Source organism: Mandrillus leucophaeus, unplaced genomic scaffold (assembly GCF_000951045.1).
Source record: "Mandrillus leucophaeus isolate KB7577 unplaced genomic scaffold, Mleu.le_1.0 Scaffold894, whole genome shotgun sequence".
Lineage (NCBI taxonomy): Eukaryota > Metazoa > Chordata > Mammalia > Primates > Cercopithecidae > Mandrillus > Mandrillus leucophaeus.
In genome coordinates, this window is record NW_012109741.1 from 481,682 (window position 1) to 498,631 (window position 16,950).

The 16,950-nt window shown below is 32.2% G+C and overlaps 1 protein-coding gene across 1 annotated transcript in view; it reads left to right on the plus strand.

Moving 5' to 3' along the window:
• The first annotated feature begins 738 nt into the window (after window positions 1-738).
• LCORL (ligand dependent nuclear receptor corepressor-like) overlaps window positions 739-16,950 on the plus strand; it is a 90,370-nt gene continuing 74,158 nt past the window's right edge. Inside the window, exons 1-2 of the mRNA XM_011969481.1 lie at window positions 739-806; window positions 11,865-11,994. Coding sequence (XP_011824871.1) covers window positions 768-806; window positions 11,865-11,994 — 169 coding nt within the window. The 5' untranslated portion in view covers window positions 739-767. The remainder of the gene's footprint in view (window positions 807-11,864; window positions 11,995-16,950) is intronic.

Here is a 16,950-nt window from a genome sequence, read left to right on the forward strand (position 1 = left end):
CTTCTCAATTATTTTGCCATCAGGATTGTATTTTTTTTTCTTTGGATGTCTGTAGTTGATTGTTGCTTAAAATTAAATATGTTACTTCAAAGTCAAAAATTGTAAAATCTTAAAACTAGTATGTCCAGAAAGTGTATTTTTGAGAAATTAATAAACTAGGGTTTTGTTAACTTGACAAGATTTTCAGTAATTTTTTTTACCTAAAATTTAGGGCAATCTATAGCAATGACCAAATTGTTGTGTTTTCATTTTTACAAGTGGGTTTAAATTGTGTACATCATATATTTAACAGAAAGATTTCTCCCTATTGACACTCATATACTCATTCTTGTAATTGATGTTAAAGATGCTATTTTTTTGTATTTACTTTTTTAACACAAATGTAAACAATTATAATACATGGCCTTCTAATTATTCTTCCCCTCTCTACAAGATTATTACATACAAAATCTGCCCATGATATTTTACCCAGGAATATTTCTAAATGATAAAGTTGTTTAGTTGTTTTAGTAGTGAATATTTGCATTTTGATATTTTAATTTCTTTACAGTCATGTAATTTCTGGTAGTTATTGTGTGACTGTTATATTGTATATTGCCTAGTTCAGCTTAATGCAGCTAGAGGAAAAATACTTCTGATATGTTAAATTAATTTGCTGATTGATACAGAGTTTATGACTTTAAATTGTAAAACATAACTTTTCTAGTAGTTAATATGCTTTTCTCTCTTTAAAAACACAGGTTTTGAGAGTATTTTAGAAGGGCTTTATGGACCACGGCTACGAAGAGACCTCAGTTTATTTGAAGGTAATTTTTGAAATTTTATTTAAAAATTGTCATTTCCTATTCTACTTTAAAAATGAAAAATTGTTGTTCTATACTAACTTTATATTAAACATGAATTTATGATCCTATTTAATTAGAAAATATTTTAAAATTAATAAAGTAATCCAGATTTTTTATTACATATCATATTTTTTAAAAATTTTGTATACTAAATCGAAATAGAAAATAAAGCTTGTTTGGGGGTCAGTGATGTAATTTTTGTTGTTTTATAAATTCCATGCCCTAACTTATGCTTAAATAAGATTTTTTAAAAAGTTAATTAAATTAATTGAGTTAGGTAATTGCTTAATCAAATTATTAAACTTTAATTGAATTATTTGATTCAATTTAAGTAAATGTTCAATTGAATAATTGCTTTCTAAAAAGCTATCACCCAAATTTTCACTTTTGTTTGTTCTTTTAATATTTTTCTTAGTGAAACACTTGTGAATATTGGGAAGGAAGAAACAATGGCTAAGTGAACTAATATACATTGACTTCCTTTTATTTGTTTTTGTTAGGACATCTCTTTCTAATATCTGAAGAGCTAGAGTTGTAAAACATTTTTTAAATGAGGAATTTATAGAAAATATTGAGTAGGGCCGGGCGTGGTGGCTCAAGCCTGTAATCCTAGCACTTTGGGAGGCCGAGACAGGCGGATCACCAGGTCAGGAGATGGAGACCATCCTGGCTAACACGGGGAAACCCCGTCTCTACTAAAAAAAAATACAAAAAAACTAGCTGGGCGTGGTGGTGGGCGCCTGTAGTCCCAGCTACTCGGGAGGCTGAGGCAGGAGAATGGTGTAAACCCGGGAGGCGGAGCTAGCAGTGGGCTGAGATCCGGCCACTGCATTCCAGCCTGGGTGACAGAGTGAGACTCCGTCTCAAAAAAAAAAAAAGAAAAGAAAATATTGAGTAGAAGTCAGGAGATTAATTTTTTCTAGTCTCTTAAACCTGTAAGATCAACGTATTTCTAACCTATAAACTTGGCTCTTCACTGGCATAGTTTTCAAAAATAAGTAGAGCCTTTGTTGCTGTTGTCCAAAGGAGAAGTGTCCTTGGTAGTGATATTGTAGTAATGATGCTAATATTTAATCAATTAAAAATTTGTTTAACTTAACGTGAATACATTTCTTACTAGGCATGACCTGCTTTGATTTTCTTTCCAACTATCATATCCAAGGGATATTACTAAGCAGTAACTTACAAGATTTTCTTAATTTCTTAATATAAATTTTAAATATTAAGTACAATTTATTATTTTAGGATTAGATTGTGTTTCCAAAGTGTTACATCCTGCTTGTAAATTTTTTTGTATAATTATCATCATATTTTATACAATTTAGGCCAAAGAGCAAGTTTACTATCAGATTGAAAGTAATTTATTTTTAATAATAAAATCTAATGCTTTTCAAATATGGTTGGGAAAAAGGATTTTTTGTGTATATGCAATTTTGAGCTCCTGTGTATTACTAGTACACCCATTCTGAAAAAGTTTTATCAATAAATATTCAAAGCTTAAAAAAAATCATAATTACACTGTATTTTTAGGTATCACAAGAAAATAATCAGATAAGTACGCAAAAGATGTATTCTATATAAGGCTGCTCATTATAGTTCATTTAAAGTTGTTTCCAGTTTTTTTTTTCCTATTACGTATTTAAAAAGAGGCTATTTAATATTTTATATTTATAATTGGGATATATGCAGGTATTAACAGTTTTGTTGAGTTTATTAATGACGTGGAAGGATTGTTAGACTCAAGAAAAGCAAGTGCAGTATATATATAATGTATATTGACTCATTCTATTTTTGTAAACAAAACAAAAACTGAAAAAGAAAGTATGTATGTTTTCATTGCAAATGGACTAGAAAGAAAAGACACCAACATGTTTGTCGTGGTTATATTTGAAGTATGGATTATGCATAGTTTTGGTTTCCTTTTATATATGTGGCTTTTTCCAAAATCAAAAATGTATTATATAATTTTTAAAATGTGAAAATTATGAAACTCTTAAAAAGCACACCTTGCATTTTTCTTACTGAAACTCTTACCAGTATGGGAAAGGGAGGTCTATGGCTGACTAAACTAAGATCGTTACCTATTTTTACCAACAATTAGTTTTTTCAGTGATTTCGATTATATGTGTAATGCTAGTGTGGAATATCAGATGAACTTTATCCGATATTTTAATTTACAGAACCATAAAGGAAATATAATTTTATTTGGGTTCTCATATGTGTAAACACTTTCTTTCACATATAACCTGTGTTTTCTTAAACTGTCCTTGGAATGGGAATGAGATCTTCCAAGAATATAGGAACATAGCATGTTTTCAGTCTTTCCCATGAGGTTTTCAAAGAATTTGTGGATTATCTTAAATGTATTGCAACAGCTTTAAGGCCTTTGAGGTTCTCAAACCTTGAAGACAAGGCATTAAACCTTGTATTCGTAGCAACTAGTCAGTGCTCAAAAGTGTCTTTATTGCCCATTGAAGCCCTCGGGCTCCTGGCTGCTGTTGGGCAATGTAGGTTACAGGTTTGCAGCTGTTATGTTCTATTGCTCATGATACAGGCAGCCTGGAACTCAGATTGCCACTCCAGGAAATACTACCTTGTGTATTCAGAGTTTTATATTTTACATTATACTGTTCGTTATTTATTATAGCCACCTCTTCCAAAGGCTGCAGCTCAGATACTCTTGGAAGCTTTTTGATCTGTGATGTAATTGCAATACCACATAAACAGGTTAGCTGTTTTATAGCTTGTTTGGAAATGTAGAGCACAAGGGGAGAACATTTTTGTAGATATATCTGAAATTTTGGAGTACAATTCATTTACAAAATGAGTAGTGTTGGTGTAGATTTTCTGCTTTGTTTTTTGAATGAGCAATTTCTGGATCTTGTATCTGGTCAGTTTTATGTGCTGTCGTTACCTTCCACCATACTATGGTACTTTCCATTCTACTGAGACACAAAGTATCACTAAGGATCCTTCTCTTTTTTGTGTAAATACATGTTTTAAGTTAAGGAAGTGATAGTGGTGATGGTGGGAGTAGTTAGAAGTTTACTGCTCATCTTTATTAATGTTGAGCAGGGTAATTCAGTTTTGAATCACAAAGCTGAAAGTACATATGAAAGATATCCCAACAAAATATTATCAGTCAGATGGAACGATAGCCATGCACAACATGACTTTAAGGGTAGAGACTCCAAAATGTACCCATTCCAGTGTTTTATTATTCTTTTGGCTTAAGAGAGCTTTTTTTCTGAAATCTCTTAATTTTAATCATTTCTTATTTTAACGTAGTTTTGCACTGAATTAAATATTTTTGTCTGAAATATTTAAACAATGCTAATTTTAGTTTAACCAGTTTTTCTGCTGAGTTTACGAATGAACAAAGGAAAAATCTAAAGAATCAAGAATTTAACCCATGCTTGATGTTTCTTCAGCCATCCTTCAAGATAATATAATTCTTGTATATTCTTGTATATTATCCTAAGTTCTTTTTAGTTATAAAATTAAATACATATTATATACATTTAAGTTAAATACACTTTTAGTTTGCAAACCTACTCTTTTCTCTTGAAAAATATATTCTAAAGTTCATCCTACTACCTTAAAAATCAACTTTGGCACAGCGTTTTAAAGGTAAAGACTTCTTACCTTACATGCTCTTGTTTTGAGAGGTTTACATTTTAATTTTTGAATTTGATTCACAACCGCCTCCAGATTGAGTGGTTTTGAAAGAAACTTTTGAGTGCTGCTTATTTTTAATTTGTTAGAAACAAAATCTCCTTTAGTCTGTCTTGTGACTGTCCTTATGAAGAAAGCATAACTATTCTCTTTTTGGAGTGAGGTCTCCAAGGAAGTCACAAACTTCACACATTTGTGTACTTTTAGAAAAATTCCCAGTACTCTATGCCTGTCTTGCTCCTCCATCTACCCTAACTGCACTTCTGCCATCATAGGACTTTTTAAGCAAAAATTACTCGTTTCCTGCCTTAATCTTTTATGTCTTACTGGTAGGCCAGTTTCTTTCATCTGATTGGGGGAAGGGGTCATCTGATTTTATATACTTGGCTATGTTTATTTACAAAAATATGAATAGAACGTATGTCGCATGAACCTCAATGCATTATGGCTGTGGAAACTGATAAATGCTTACTGTTTTTTCTGTAGGTGTGGCAACATACCAAAGGCATTATTTGTATCAGAGATTTGCAAGTTACAGCATGTGGGCTAAATCCAGCTTGTTGATTGTTTTTGAATGGCTTATGAACTAAAAGTGGTTCTTACATGGTTAAAAAAAGTTAATATTTCATGAAAATTATATGAAGTTCAAGTTTAATTTTTCAATTAATGAAGTTTTATTGTACGTAGTCTCACTCATTCTGTGACTATGGCTGCTTTTATACTATAATGATGGAATTAAGTAGTTGTGAAGAGACCGTATGGCTTGCAAAACCTAAAATATTTACTATTTGGCTGTTTATAGAAAAGGTTTGCCGACTCCTGACTTGTAACACTGAAATTTAATATGCTTGGCTTAATATCATTTTTTCTACCTGTTAACACTATGGAGACAACAAAACTACTTTTTAATAACATTTGTTTGATGAAATATTTTCAATGCTTATTTTGTGTTAGATGCTGTGATTAGCAGTAAGGAATAAAAGGTGCGTAAGTAAAATCTCTTCTTACTAGGAACTCATGGCCTAGTATTTACTGAGAAGTTGATAGTTTTCTAATATGAATTGTTGATTATTTATATTATATAATTAAAACCAGAGAATTTAATGCTATTTTATTATTAGTTACAAATTATATTAGCCCTTATCACATATGTATGTTTAAGTTGGTGCAAATGTAATCGTGATTTTTGCCATTACTTTTAACATTCGAAAGTAATGTCAATAAAAAGTAATGGCAAATGGCTGGGTGCAGTGGCTCACGCCTGTAATCTCAGCATTTTGGGAGGCCGAGGCAGGCAGATCACTTGAGGTCAGGAGCTTGAGACCAGCCTGGCCAACATGGTGAAACCCCATCTCTACTAAAAATACAAAAATTAGCCAGGCGTAATGGCGGATGCCTATAATCCCAGCTGCTCAGGAGGCTGAGGCAGGAGAATCGTTTGAACCTGGGAGGCGGGCGGAGGTTGCAGTGAGCCGAGGTTGTGCCACTGCACTCCAGCCTGGGTGACAGAGTGGAACTCCGTCTCAAAAAAAAAAAAAGTAATGGCAAATGGCAAATAAATCTAAAGGCAGAAACTGCGATTACCTTTCCACCAACCTGGTATTTGATACATACTTATCTGAGGTAAAGACTTACCTGAGTATAGTCATCATAATGCTTGTAATACAAAGACTGGAGAAACAGGCTAAATATTCAGTAATAAGATTTGGCTAAATAAATTGTAGTGCATCTTTTTGATGGACTATACTTAACCAAAAATTACTTTGAGTATGGGAAATATTTGTGGTAAATAAGCATAAAGGTATAATATTATTTTAATTTTTTAAACTAAAATATTTTAGAGCAATTTTAAATTTACAGAAAAAAATTGAGTAGAAAGTACAGAGTTTCCATGTACTCTCTTTCCTCTGCCTTCAGGTCCGTGTATATTAGCACATTTTGTGAACCAATTGATACATTATTATTAACAAAATTCCACAGTTTACATTAGGGTCACTCTTTGTGTGTTGTGCAGTTTTATGGGTTTTGCCTAATGCACAGTGCGGTTAATCCATCATTATAGTATCAGACACAGTGCATATTGCTGCCAAAAAACGTCTCCTAAACTCTACCTAGTCATACCTCCCACTTCCCCAAACCTGTGGCAAACGCTAATCAGATTCTTATGGTCTCTAAAGTTTTGTCTTTTTTAGAATGTCATATAGTTGGAATCATACAGTATGTAGCTTCTGAAGATTTGCTTCTTTCACTTAGAAGTGTGCATTTAAGGGTCCTCTATTACTTTTCATGTCTATTTATTGCTGAATAATACTGCCTTGTATAGATGTACCCACAGTTTGCTTATTCATTCACCTATTGAAACACATATTGCTCACTGTCAAGATTTGCCTATTAGGAATAAGGCTTCTGTAAACACTCACAGGCAAATTTTTTGTGGACAAAATGTTTCAACTCATTTGGATAAATATTTAGGAGCGACATTGATAGACTATGTTTAGTTTTGTAAGAAACTGTAAGGGTATCTTCAGTGGTAACTGTACCACTTTGCATTCCCACCCACAATGAATGAAAGTTCCTATTGCTCCACATCCTCACCAATATTTGATGTCAGTGTTTTGGATTTTAACCATTCTAACAGGTATATAGTGGTATTTCATTGCCTTAATTTGCAGTTTCCTAATGACATGATATTCAGCATCTTTTCATATGCTTAGTTCCCACTACGTATCTTCTTGGGTGATGTATCTATTCAGACAGAGTTTGATATTTGGACAATGATGGATTCATAGAGTAAATGAAGAAATATTTCCCTTGCTGCTGTTGTTAGAGACAGATTGTATGGAAATCATCTGGGTTGGTGGTTTCTGTTTCAGAAGGTTTTTAATTATTAATTTCTTTAATAGATATAGGGCTGTTGAGGTTATCTATCTTACCTTGTGTGAGATTTGGTAGTTTGTGTCGTCTGAGGAATTGGTCCATTTTATTTAAAGTTGTCAAGTTTGTAAGCATGATGTTGTTCATAATACTCATTTATTATCCTTATAATGTCCATAGGATCAATGTGATGGCCAGTCTTTCATTTCCAATATTAAAACTTTGTGTTTTCTCTTTTTTTCTTGATTGGCTAGCCAGACTTGGCTGGAGGTTTATTAATTTTACTGACTTTTTTCCCCAGTGAACCAGCTGATCCTAGTTTTTTAAGTGGCATAAAATATAAACTAGAAGAATCTATAGCAAAATGTTAATCATTGTCTATGGATGATGGGATTATGAATAACTTTTCTCCTTTGTACTTTTCAATATAATTAATACGTAATTTCATAATGAAAAATTAGTTTTTAGTTGTATTGCCTGCTGATCAGTATCTTTCCCTCAGACCAACACAATTATAACCAGTGTTTCATGATCTTCATGAAAAATCTAGCTCAGTATTCTTCTTTTTCATTTTTCACTGAACTTTGTCTTTGGAAACACTGAATTTACAGCCTATAGATAAAGGGACCAAAAAGCATTAAAACACTCAAAAATTATGTATTAATAGGTTATTTAGAAGAAAATAAAAATAACATCTGTTGAGGTGTTTTACACATGCTTTAATTTTTACTACAACTTTAACATGCAATGATTATTCTCTTTTTCAAACAAAGAATCTAAAACTCAAGAGAAATTAACTTGCCTGACTGAGGCTACATGAGTATGTGGAAAAGCCACAAAAAGTTCAGTACTAGGGTTCTCCTATTTCAAAATCTGGATTAGATAAAATGATTCAAGGCAGATTTTAACTATAAGAGTATATACCCATGGTGGAAAGGTTGATCTTTGTCATTCATTAACTATTAGTTTTCATTATGACATCACCTTTTACTAATGAAGCTATTTCTATGAGATATATAATTTAACCTTTTTTGAGTTTATGCATTACAGTTTCAAAAAGAGAAATAACATCTTTTAGAGATGAGTATCTTATTCATTGTTTGAGATATTAAAATGAATGTTTTATTTCAGCATTTATTTAGTTTTTAATGACATGAAAGATAACCTGGGGAGAGTGAAAATCTGGCCTAGAGTTGATTTTTCAAAAGCTGTTTTCACATATAGAAAAATTTATCCCACCAAACATCATTTGTCTGGCTTAAAATAAAAAGTTAATATAGAAAGAGTGATTAAATATTTGTAAGTAAAGCTGTACATTTTGAACTCAGAAAAATTTAATGGTCTTTATATTCAATTGATTATTGATTGCCATTTATTTGACTGTGTAAGCGTTTGTTATAATTTACATTTTCTTGACGAATTCCTAAAATATCTAAAATAAGTGACAATCTCAGCATGCCTTGATACTATCTTAAAACTGGCAATTGTCTTAATCTAAAATTGTTGGCCCTTGAGCCAGGATGTTTATCACTGAAACTTTATGAAACCTTATAGCTATTTTTTAAAAATACCCCTTCCTGAAGCCTACAAGCTGTTTTCCAAAAATTAATGAGACACTGATTTTTTTTTTTTTAAAAAAAAGGCAGTAAGATTTCCTTGACCTATCAAAATTATGTTATGCTTGGCATGTGAATCATGTTTTTGGCACAGCAGTTCCAAAACAACTCCAGAATCTTTTACATGCTTATGGATGATCTGGTTCAGCTGGACTCCAGGCGGTGAGTGGGGAATAATGTTTTCACATGAGTGTTAGGTCCCAAGTTCCTCTTACGTTGTATGGTGATTCTGTCCTAGTGAGGGGGTAAAAATTTGAAACCTACGTAAGCCTACATAGCTAGAGTTCTATAGGAGCTGGGTTTTTAATTATATAGAATGTTGAAACTTTTTGATTTGTCAGATTTTACAGAAAGTGACCAGTTTTCTTAATGAAAATTTAAGTAAAATCTTTCTGTAAACTGACCTTATTAAATATACCTACAATGATATAGGATTAAAAAATAATGACTGGTAATTCTATCTTGTTTATAACTGGCTTTTGTATGGTGCTTCATAGTTTATAAAGTATTTTTACATTTTTTCATTTTATCCATAAGTTAGGTGATGTGATCCTTATTCACATATGAGGTAATTAAAACAACTTTGTGGCTTGAAAAGCTTAAACTAGTAAGTGGGATTCCACCCCACATTTTCAGAAACTTCAAATCTAGTTATCTTTCCATTACCCTACACTGCGTCTTAGTTCCCATTCGCTGCTCTAAGTTTATGTAGATATTAGTAATATATTTGTGTACTACTGCAGCAATTAAAGGGAGTTGTTACTATATTCTTTATATTCCAACATACTATCTTTTCTGATCAATGTTTCGGGGTTGATTTGGGGGAGTCCTAGCTACTGATCCCAACTAGTATTTATTCATTATCATTCCAAAAATGAAAAACTTTATTTTCTGTGCATTTTAGCAGAGACAAGTATTCAACTTCATTATATATTTCAAAAGTATGAAAATTGCGGTAATAGACCAGTGTTTTTCAAATTAGTTGCAGTATAGCTGCCTTAGATGGTAATGATTTTGTTTTTGAGATTCTGCATATGAATTTATTTGGGAATAGCAATTGGGGAGAGTTTCTGCTGTAAGGGTTAAGTTTTAAAATCATGTCTATGCCAAACATATTTAGGATGACAATGTTATTATGCCTTCATAAAATTCAGTAGGAACCATTTTTGTTTTCCAGAAATTCTCTAATATATTACAACAGTTGGAATGTAAGGAGTATTCTTCTGGGAAAAAAAATTCATGTTTTATATTAAATAATACACTTATTTGTTTACCTGATTTTTACTCTTAATTCTTGTAACAAAGCCTTTAAACAAGATAATAAAAAACCGTTCTGACTTTGAGCTATAGACTTTTACTTGTTTTCTTGGGCATCATTCCATTTTCTGAAATCTGTGGGCTTTTCTGGTGCTTTCTTCTATTTCTCTATTTTATGTTGTCTTTCATGGTGTGCAAAGTTTATTTCCTCCAGATATCTCCCCCTTTGTTCTGATTTCTTTCATAGCAAAAATAAAATTAAAGCACAATGATAAGTTGACTCTTTCAGAAAGTTAGATGACATTTAAAACCCTATTGTTGGAAAATTGTTAATTTATAACCAGCTCATTGTTCTTGCTATTTTGTCCCATAATAGTGCAGATTACTCTCCTTACAGCCTTCTCTGTTTATTTCTAGATGTCATGAGTTTAATTTTAAAGTTAGTTCTTCTCCCCTTACTGTTAGTTTTTTAAAAATTATTATGTGAGCCATTGCTGTGGAGAGTGGTAATTTTATTTGTTTTAATAAAGTTAGTATATTTAATGAATTTTTTCCCTCTTTTAAAGACTGTGAACCAGAAGAGCTGACTGACTGGTCTATGGATGAAAAATGTTCATTTTGTAACCTACAGAGAGAAGCAGTCAGTGTAAGTTTTAGTGCTATGAAATTATCTTTAAACTAATGCACAATTGTAACACAGTTTTTTTTTAAATCTCAATTTGTTTTGAAAATTTGTGACTCACAGTGGAAGTTTAAATATTTGATTTTGGTAAATGAAAATAATATTTTAAAGTCTTATGTTAGAAATCTAACATTTAGCTTAACTTGCAGGTGAAAATCTTAGAAAACTCTTCTTTTTTTACTTATTTATTTCACATTTCTTTCTTACTGTTCCCTGACTCATGAAGTTTAGTTCAGGTCTATTTTGTGTTTAGGTATAGAGGGATGAGCTTGAAGGCCTACTTTGGTCTGAGACCACCCTACAATCTGATGTCTTAGAAATTAATAGTAGGGGAATAATGTGCTACTTTTAGCCTTTCACTTACTCTTGAAGTCTTTTGGATATCATAATTATCTCCTGTGTAAATGATGACATATGTAAGTGTCTACTGTATACAGGGCATAAACTGTGCAGCCAGCATCTTCTTGTGTGGTGGGAAATCCTGATTTCTTTTCTACCGTTGTGAGAAGGGCTGAGAAGAAATGAAACCTTGAGAACTTGTACCAATTTTGGTCAGATTAGTGGGTAAACACAACTGCTTTGTTGTTAAAACTCTCTGATAGGATTACATTACTGGCATGCCAATACAGTGAATTTATTCACCAGTATGTTTTATATGCTCTTTTTTTTTTTTTTTTTTTTTTTTTTTTTGGCTATAGTTTTGCTAAGGAATAAGGTTATTTTGACTCTCTATCAGAGCTATTTCTTTTTTCCTGACTCTTATTCTGAAATTTGTGTTCCCTCTCTCTAATTTGATACAATTTAAAGGGTAGATCAAACGAGCATTTAGAGCATTAATTTTTTGTCTTTTTTAATGGAATTCCATGTTTGAATTAAAAAATGATTCTGGATGTTGTTGTTTTCTTACACTTTTAGGATTGTATACCATCTCTTGATTCTTCACAGTCAACACCAACAGAGGAGCTATCATCTCAGGGCCAGTCCAACACTGATAAGATTGAATGCCAAGCAGAAAATTACCTAAATGCACTCTTTCGAAAGAAAGGTAATATTGGTATGCTTTGTCATTTAAAATTTCCAATAGAGATATAAAATGTTTGAATTTTTTTACACCAAAGTTTTTTATATGTCAACCTGTCTACTTCACTCTTTATTCTTTCTTTATTCTTAATTTTTATATTTTTAGGGACAGTAGGAGTCTCAATCATTCTAGTACTAGTCTTGTATTAGGCATTCCTCTTCAGCATTCTATTTTCAAATATCTCTCTGACTTTATCACACATTTTCCTCATCTACTATAGGCACCTTTAAAAATTTTTCCTTATGCTTCTGGTCTTTCTTATTGTATTGCTGTCTTGAACACTTCAAAATTTGTTTGATGTTCAATAAATTATATGATATTATATTGCAAAGCTATACCTAATAATGTAATAGTTAAATCACTTATCAGTTTGGTTGGAGTGTATTTGCTGACTTACTATTTCAATATTTATTTGGTAACTTGAATTTGCTTAGTAGACATTAAAAAAAAATCAGTGTTCTTTTTTATTTCTTGTCTCTCCAAACTACTCAAACCAAAGAGCTTTTGTTTTACTTGTTCCCTTACTTTACACACATATATCAAGCAGAAGTAGTTTTTATATTTTAGTTACTTGGGAGAATTAGAGAAATGTAGAACCTTTCATGTTTTGTTCTTGGCTGTTCCCACAGTAATAGAGTGTCTTATTTTTACCACCTGGACATTTGGAGTAAGTTATGGTGCATGTTTAGGTTGGGGGATTATCCTCTCTCTCAACTTTGAGATTAAGAAAATATTACCATATTGTCATCATCTACTTGTTGACCCTATTTTACTCCTCTTTGGAATGAGATATCACCAGATATTTTTCTACTAAATTGATAACTTTCATGTTTAAATCAATAATGTTTAAAATAGTACTTGCCTGTGGCACAAGTCTTTTGTTTAGTCTTAAGTGTTCTTTTATATGTTGAAATATGGAAATCCTCTTATTAAAAGAGTCATTAATATAATTTAAAGGCCTAAAATTAAGAACTATAATTTTTAAGAGCAAAAGACTGAAAATCTTTTCCTTTGTGTTACTGTTGAGAAATTCGCATTATCTTTAAAAATCAATTTTTTTTTTTCAGAATTTTTAGTACAGTGTTAAAAATGTTATACAGCCAGGTGCAGTGGCACGTAACTATAGTCCCAGCTAATAGGTGGGCTGAGGTGGGAGAATTGCTTCAGCCCAGTTGTTCAAGGCCAGACTGGGCAACAAGACCTCATCTCTTTAAAACAATAATTTTACATGCTTTCTTTAAGGATTTTATAACATTAATTTAGAAAATTTTATTCTGTTAGTATTCACTTACAGGAAGAATTATGTTATCAGACTTGTATCACTAAGAGAACTGGAAGAAATATACACATTTACACACATGCACACAGTAAGTTTCATTTACCTTGGAACTCATTACTCAGTCTCTTTTTCCTTTGAGTCATTTGTAATGGTAATAACTAGAAGTATCAGTAATAATAGCCTTTAATTTTTGATAGTATGGAGTTAACCTATGCTCCATTGCCCTATTAAGAGTAATCAGTAAAAACTTGGTACTATTTCAGCTGATTCAAGCATCTGGGTCTCCAAGAGGTCTCCTACCAATGGTTGGGTGAGTGTTCTTGGATATTTAGTGACCTCTCCATTTCTGGATTTCTTCAACATCTTTTGAAAGATTGCAGAGTTTTTAAATTAAAGATTCTTCTTAGTGTTTTTGCGTTATTTTGGGCCTTTGTTAATTTCTTTATTTGTAATTCATCACTTTCCAAATTTAATTAAACGTAAAAGATTTTCTGCTTGTTTACTTGGGCTTTTTAAATTTGCTTTCAATAAAATCATTTTAGAGATTTCCAAATGGTCTGACCAAGATGGAGCTAGAAGATAATAACAGTATCTTTTAAATGGTCTTAACTCCTTTTTTAGTTTGCCATTTGAGTTCTACTATTAACTCTACTTTGAAGTGAAAGGCAAGAAATATTATTTTAAAGACAGGAAATACTTCTGAGTCTTTGGAGTAGCATTTTAACATGTTGTTAAAACATCTTTTTAGTGCAGATTTTTTTTTTCCTGAAAATATCCCAAATGCAGTCATTTTTAGGGATCCTGGATATGGATGGTATTAGTATTCCTGGTACTTTAAATCTTTTGCTTAGTTTGAGGAACATATGCATGTTGATCATCTTGCTAAAACATAAAGAACTCTTTTAATATCCTTATGGTAACTAATTTATTGTCTTTCCCAACTTATGCTTTTTGAGATGGTGCTAATGATAAATATAAGCTATTACTATTGAGAATATCACTACCTGGGATAATGATGACGATTGATATCATCAGTTGTGATTGAGCACTAAACCTTTTTTATGCTTTATCTCATTTAATGCCAAAACAATATTAAGAGGTAGGTACTGTTTAGTAGGTAGGAACAGTGAAGCTCAGAGACGTTAAATACCATGATTTTTAACTGTGTGCTGAACATTTGAGTCATCCAGAAGAAGTTCAAAAAATGAACAGTGTTCTGTGTGAGGAGCACCTAGATTCTTTTAAGTACTAAGTAGAAAACACTTCCCATTCTCCACTAGTTAGCAGACTAGGATTAGAATTACTTTATTTGAATTAAGCAGACTAGAGAGGAACTATGAGGAATATTCTATATTTCTCATAGGTTTCTATTTTCTGTTCATGTGGCTTCTGAACAATTTCAGTGATTAATTCCCTTGTAGTGCTTAATAATAGATAGGTTGTAGGAATGCCACTGGCATTAAACCCTCTCAAGACTGGAAGAAGCATATTGCTTAAATACAGCTCAAGCAATTCATTGTATTTAGAAGCTAGTCAGAAATACTCTTTTAGGGTTGAATAAGTCAAATGCAAAGAGAAGGATGTTCTAGGACAAAGATGAACTTTTAACTAATTTTGTATATTCTTTACTTTAGAAATGTTTAAAAATTGAATTCCTTCTAGAGGTTAACACTAAAATTAAGTAGAGTGCTAGAGTAGAATGGAAATCTCCATTACAGGGACTTTGTTTTGTTTATTGCAGAATCTCAGCAACTAGGACAGTACCTGCATCTTAGGTCCTGAGTTAATATTTCTTGGGTAAATAAATGACTACTAAGATAAACTCTACCTAGCTATCTTTCAGTTTCTCCAAATATTCAGTAGTATTAGTACTTCATTTGTTCTGTTTTGAAGAAGTAAATTATTTTGTACATACATATAGTTACCTTTCTCTGCTTTGTACTTAAAGTATTACTGGATATAGTTTGAGTATCAGTTTGTTTGGAATGTTGATAAACGTAGGCATATAGCTATAAAATGCCTTGTCCAGCCTTGTCCACAGGTATTCTCATGAAATGTAAACTAAGTTATTTTGACCTTTAGCTACAGATTCTCTAATCACCTGAAATGTTTAAGTCACTGGCTTATGATTCAGGAAGATGTCTCATCTTTTATTTTTAAATTGAAGGCTGCTGGACTTGACTAAATTGGACAGATAATATGTACGTAGTAGCTGAACGAATCCTACTGCTATCTGTATAACAAAGTCATCCTTCATCAAAATGTAATGTTTTTCCTGCTTTAATACCCACACATGCTTAGTATTCACGTACCCACAATTCTGTGTTTTTTTCCTGAAGACCTTCTTGATGAATTTGATGCCGTTAGTTGAAAGCTCCTATGAACGAACTCTTTTCCCTCAAGTTAATTGATAGCCAGGTTTTATATTAACAACTTTTTTTTTCCCATACCTTTTGGGAACACAGGCCCTTTTTCTTTCAAACTGTTGTTTTGTTTTGTACTCTAGCATGATATAAATACTAGTATGGTTCACTGACCAGTTGGGTTATGACTGATGATAAAGTAATTGATTTCTTAAAAACAGGTAGTGCTAATCTTTTAGATTGCTTTTCTCTAAGTGCAGACATCCTTGATTGACTATGTAAATTTAACATGATTCATTCAGGCCTTAAGTATTTCTTATATAAGTGTTCCTTTGTGATGTCATTGTGGTCATACTTTGAATTTCTCTTATATAGATTGTCCTTTTGGAACTCTCAGGGAATTTTAAGTGTCGTAAAATAACTGATATACCGTTACAAGCTGCATTCAGAGGTGTTCATGAAAAGATTTTTCTCCTTTTCTTACCAGGTATCTGTAAGATAGTAAACAAATTCTGAGAACACACTTAAAATTAGAACTGGATTGAAGACTTTACATTTCTGATAAAAATCTCCCTTTTACTTGCGAGTCCATCCGTAGAAGGAATTAAAGGAAATCTACCAGTTCATCCATCATCACCCAGATTCTCATCTCCCTTTGGCTTTTTAATTCCCTAATTTGACCCAGTCTCCTACCCCTTTACAATCACCCAAATTCTTTCTACTTTGTCTTCTGGAACTTCTGGTCTTCCATCAACAGAATCCCTCAGTCTCTTCTCTGAGTGTTCCTCTTTCTTTATTGCTCTAATTGAAACCTGTGTGTTCATAAAGGATGCTTTTGTAGCCTTCTCACTTGCTGATTGTTTTTAATTCCTTACTTTGTGTAACATAAGGAGGTGAACTGGCAGGCAACCTCCAAAATCTTTATATCTGCCCTGCTTGCTCAAAACCATGACCTTCTTTGAAGCCATGACATTAAAGTATTCCATCTACATTATCGTCTCTACCAGGCTTTTTGCTTTCTTCCTCCCAAATACTATTCCCATCATAGCTCATGTTGGCTTCAAATTCTATGTAGCTGATACGTCTAACACCCTGGCCTCTCCATTGCTTGATCTCTTCATTTCCAACATTCTTTTCCTTTATTCTACTCTAGCCACCTTTTCCCACATTCCTATACCTTTATCACCTCCCAAGTCTAGTATTACCTATCCCTTTCTTTGACTACCATCTTATCCCAATACTCTCATTCCACTATTTATTTTTTATTTATTGTATTGA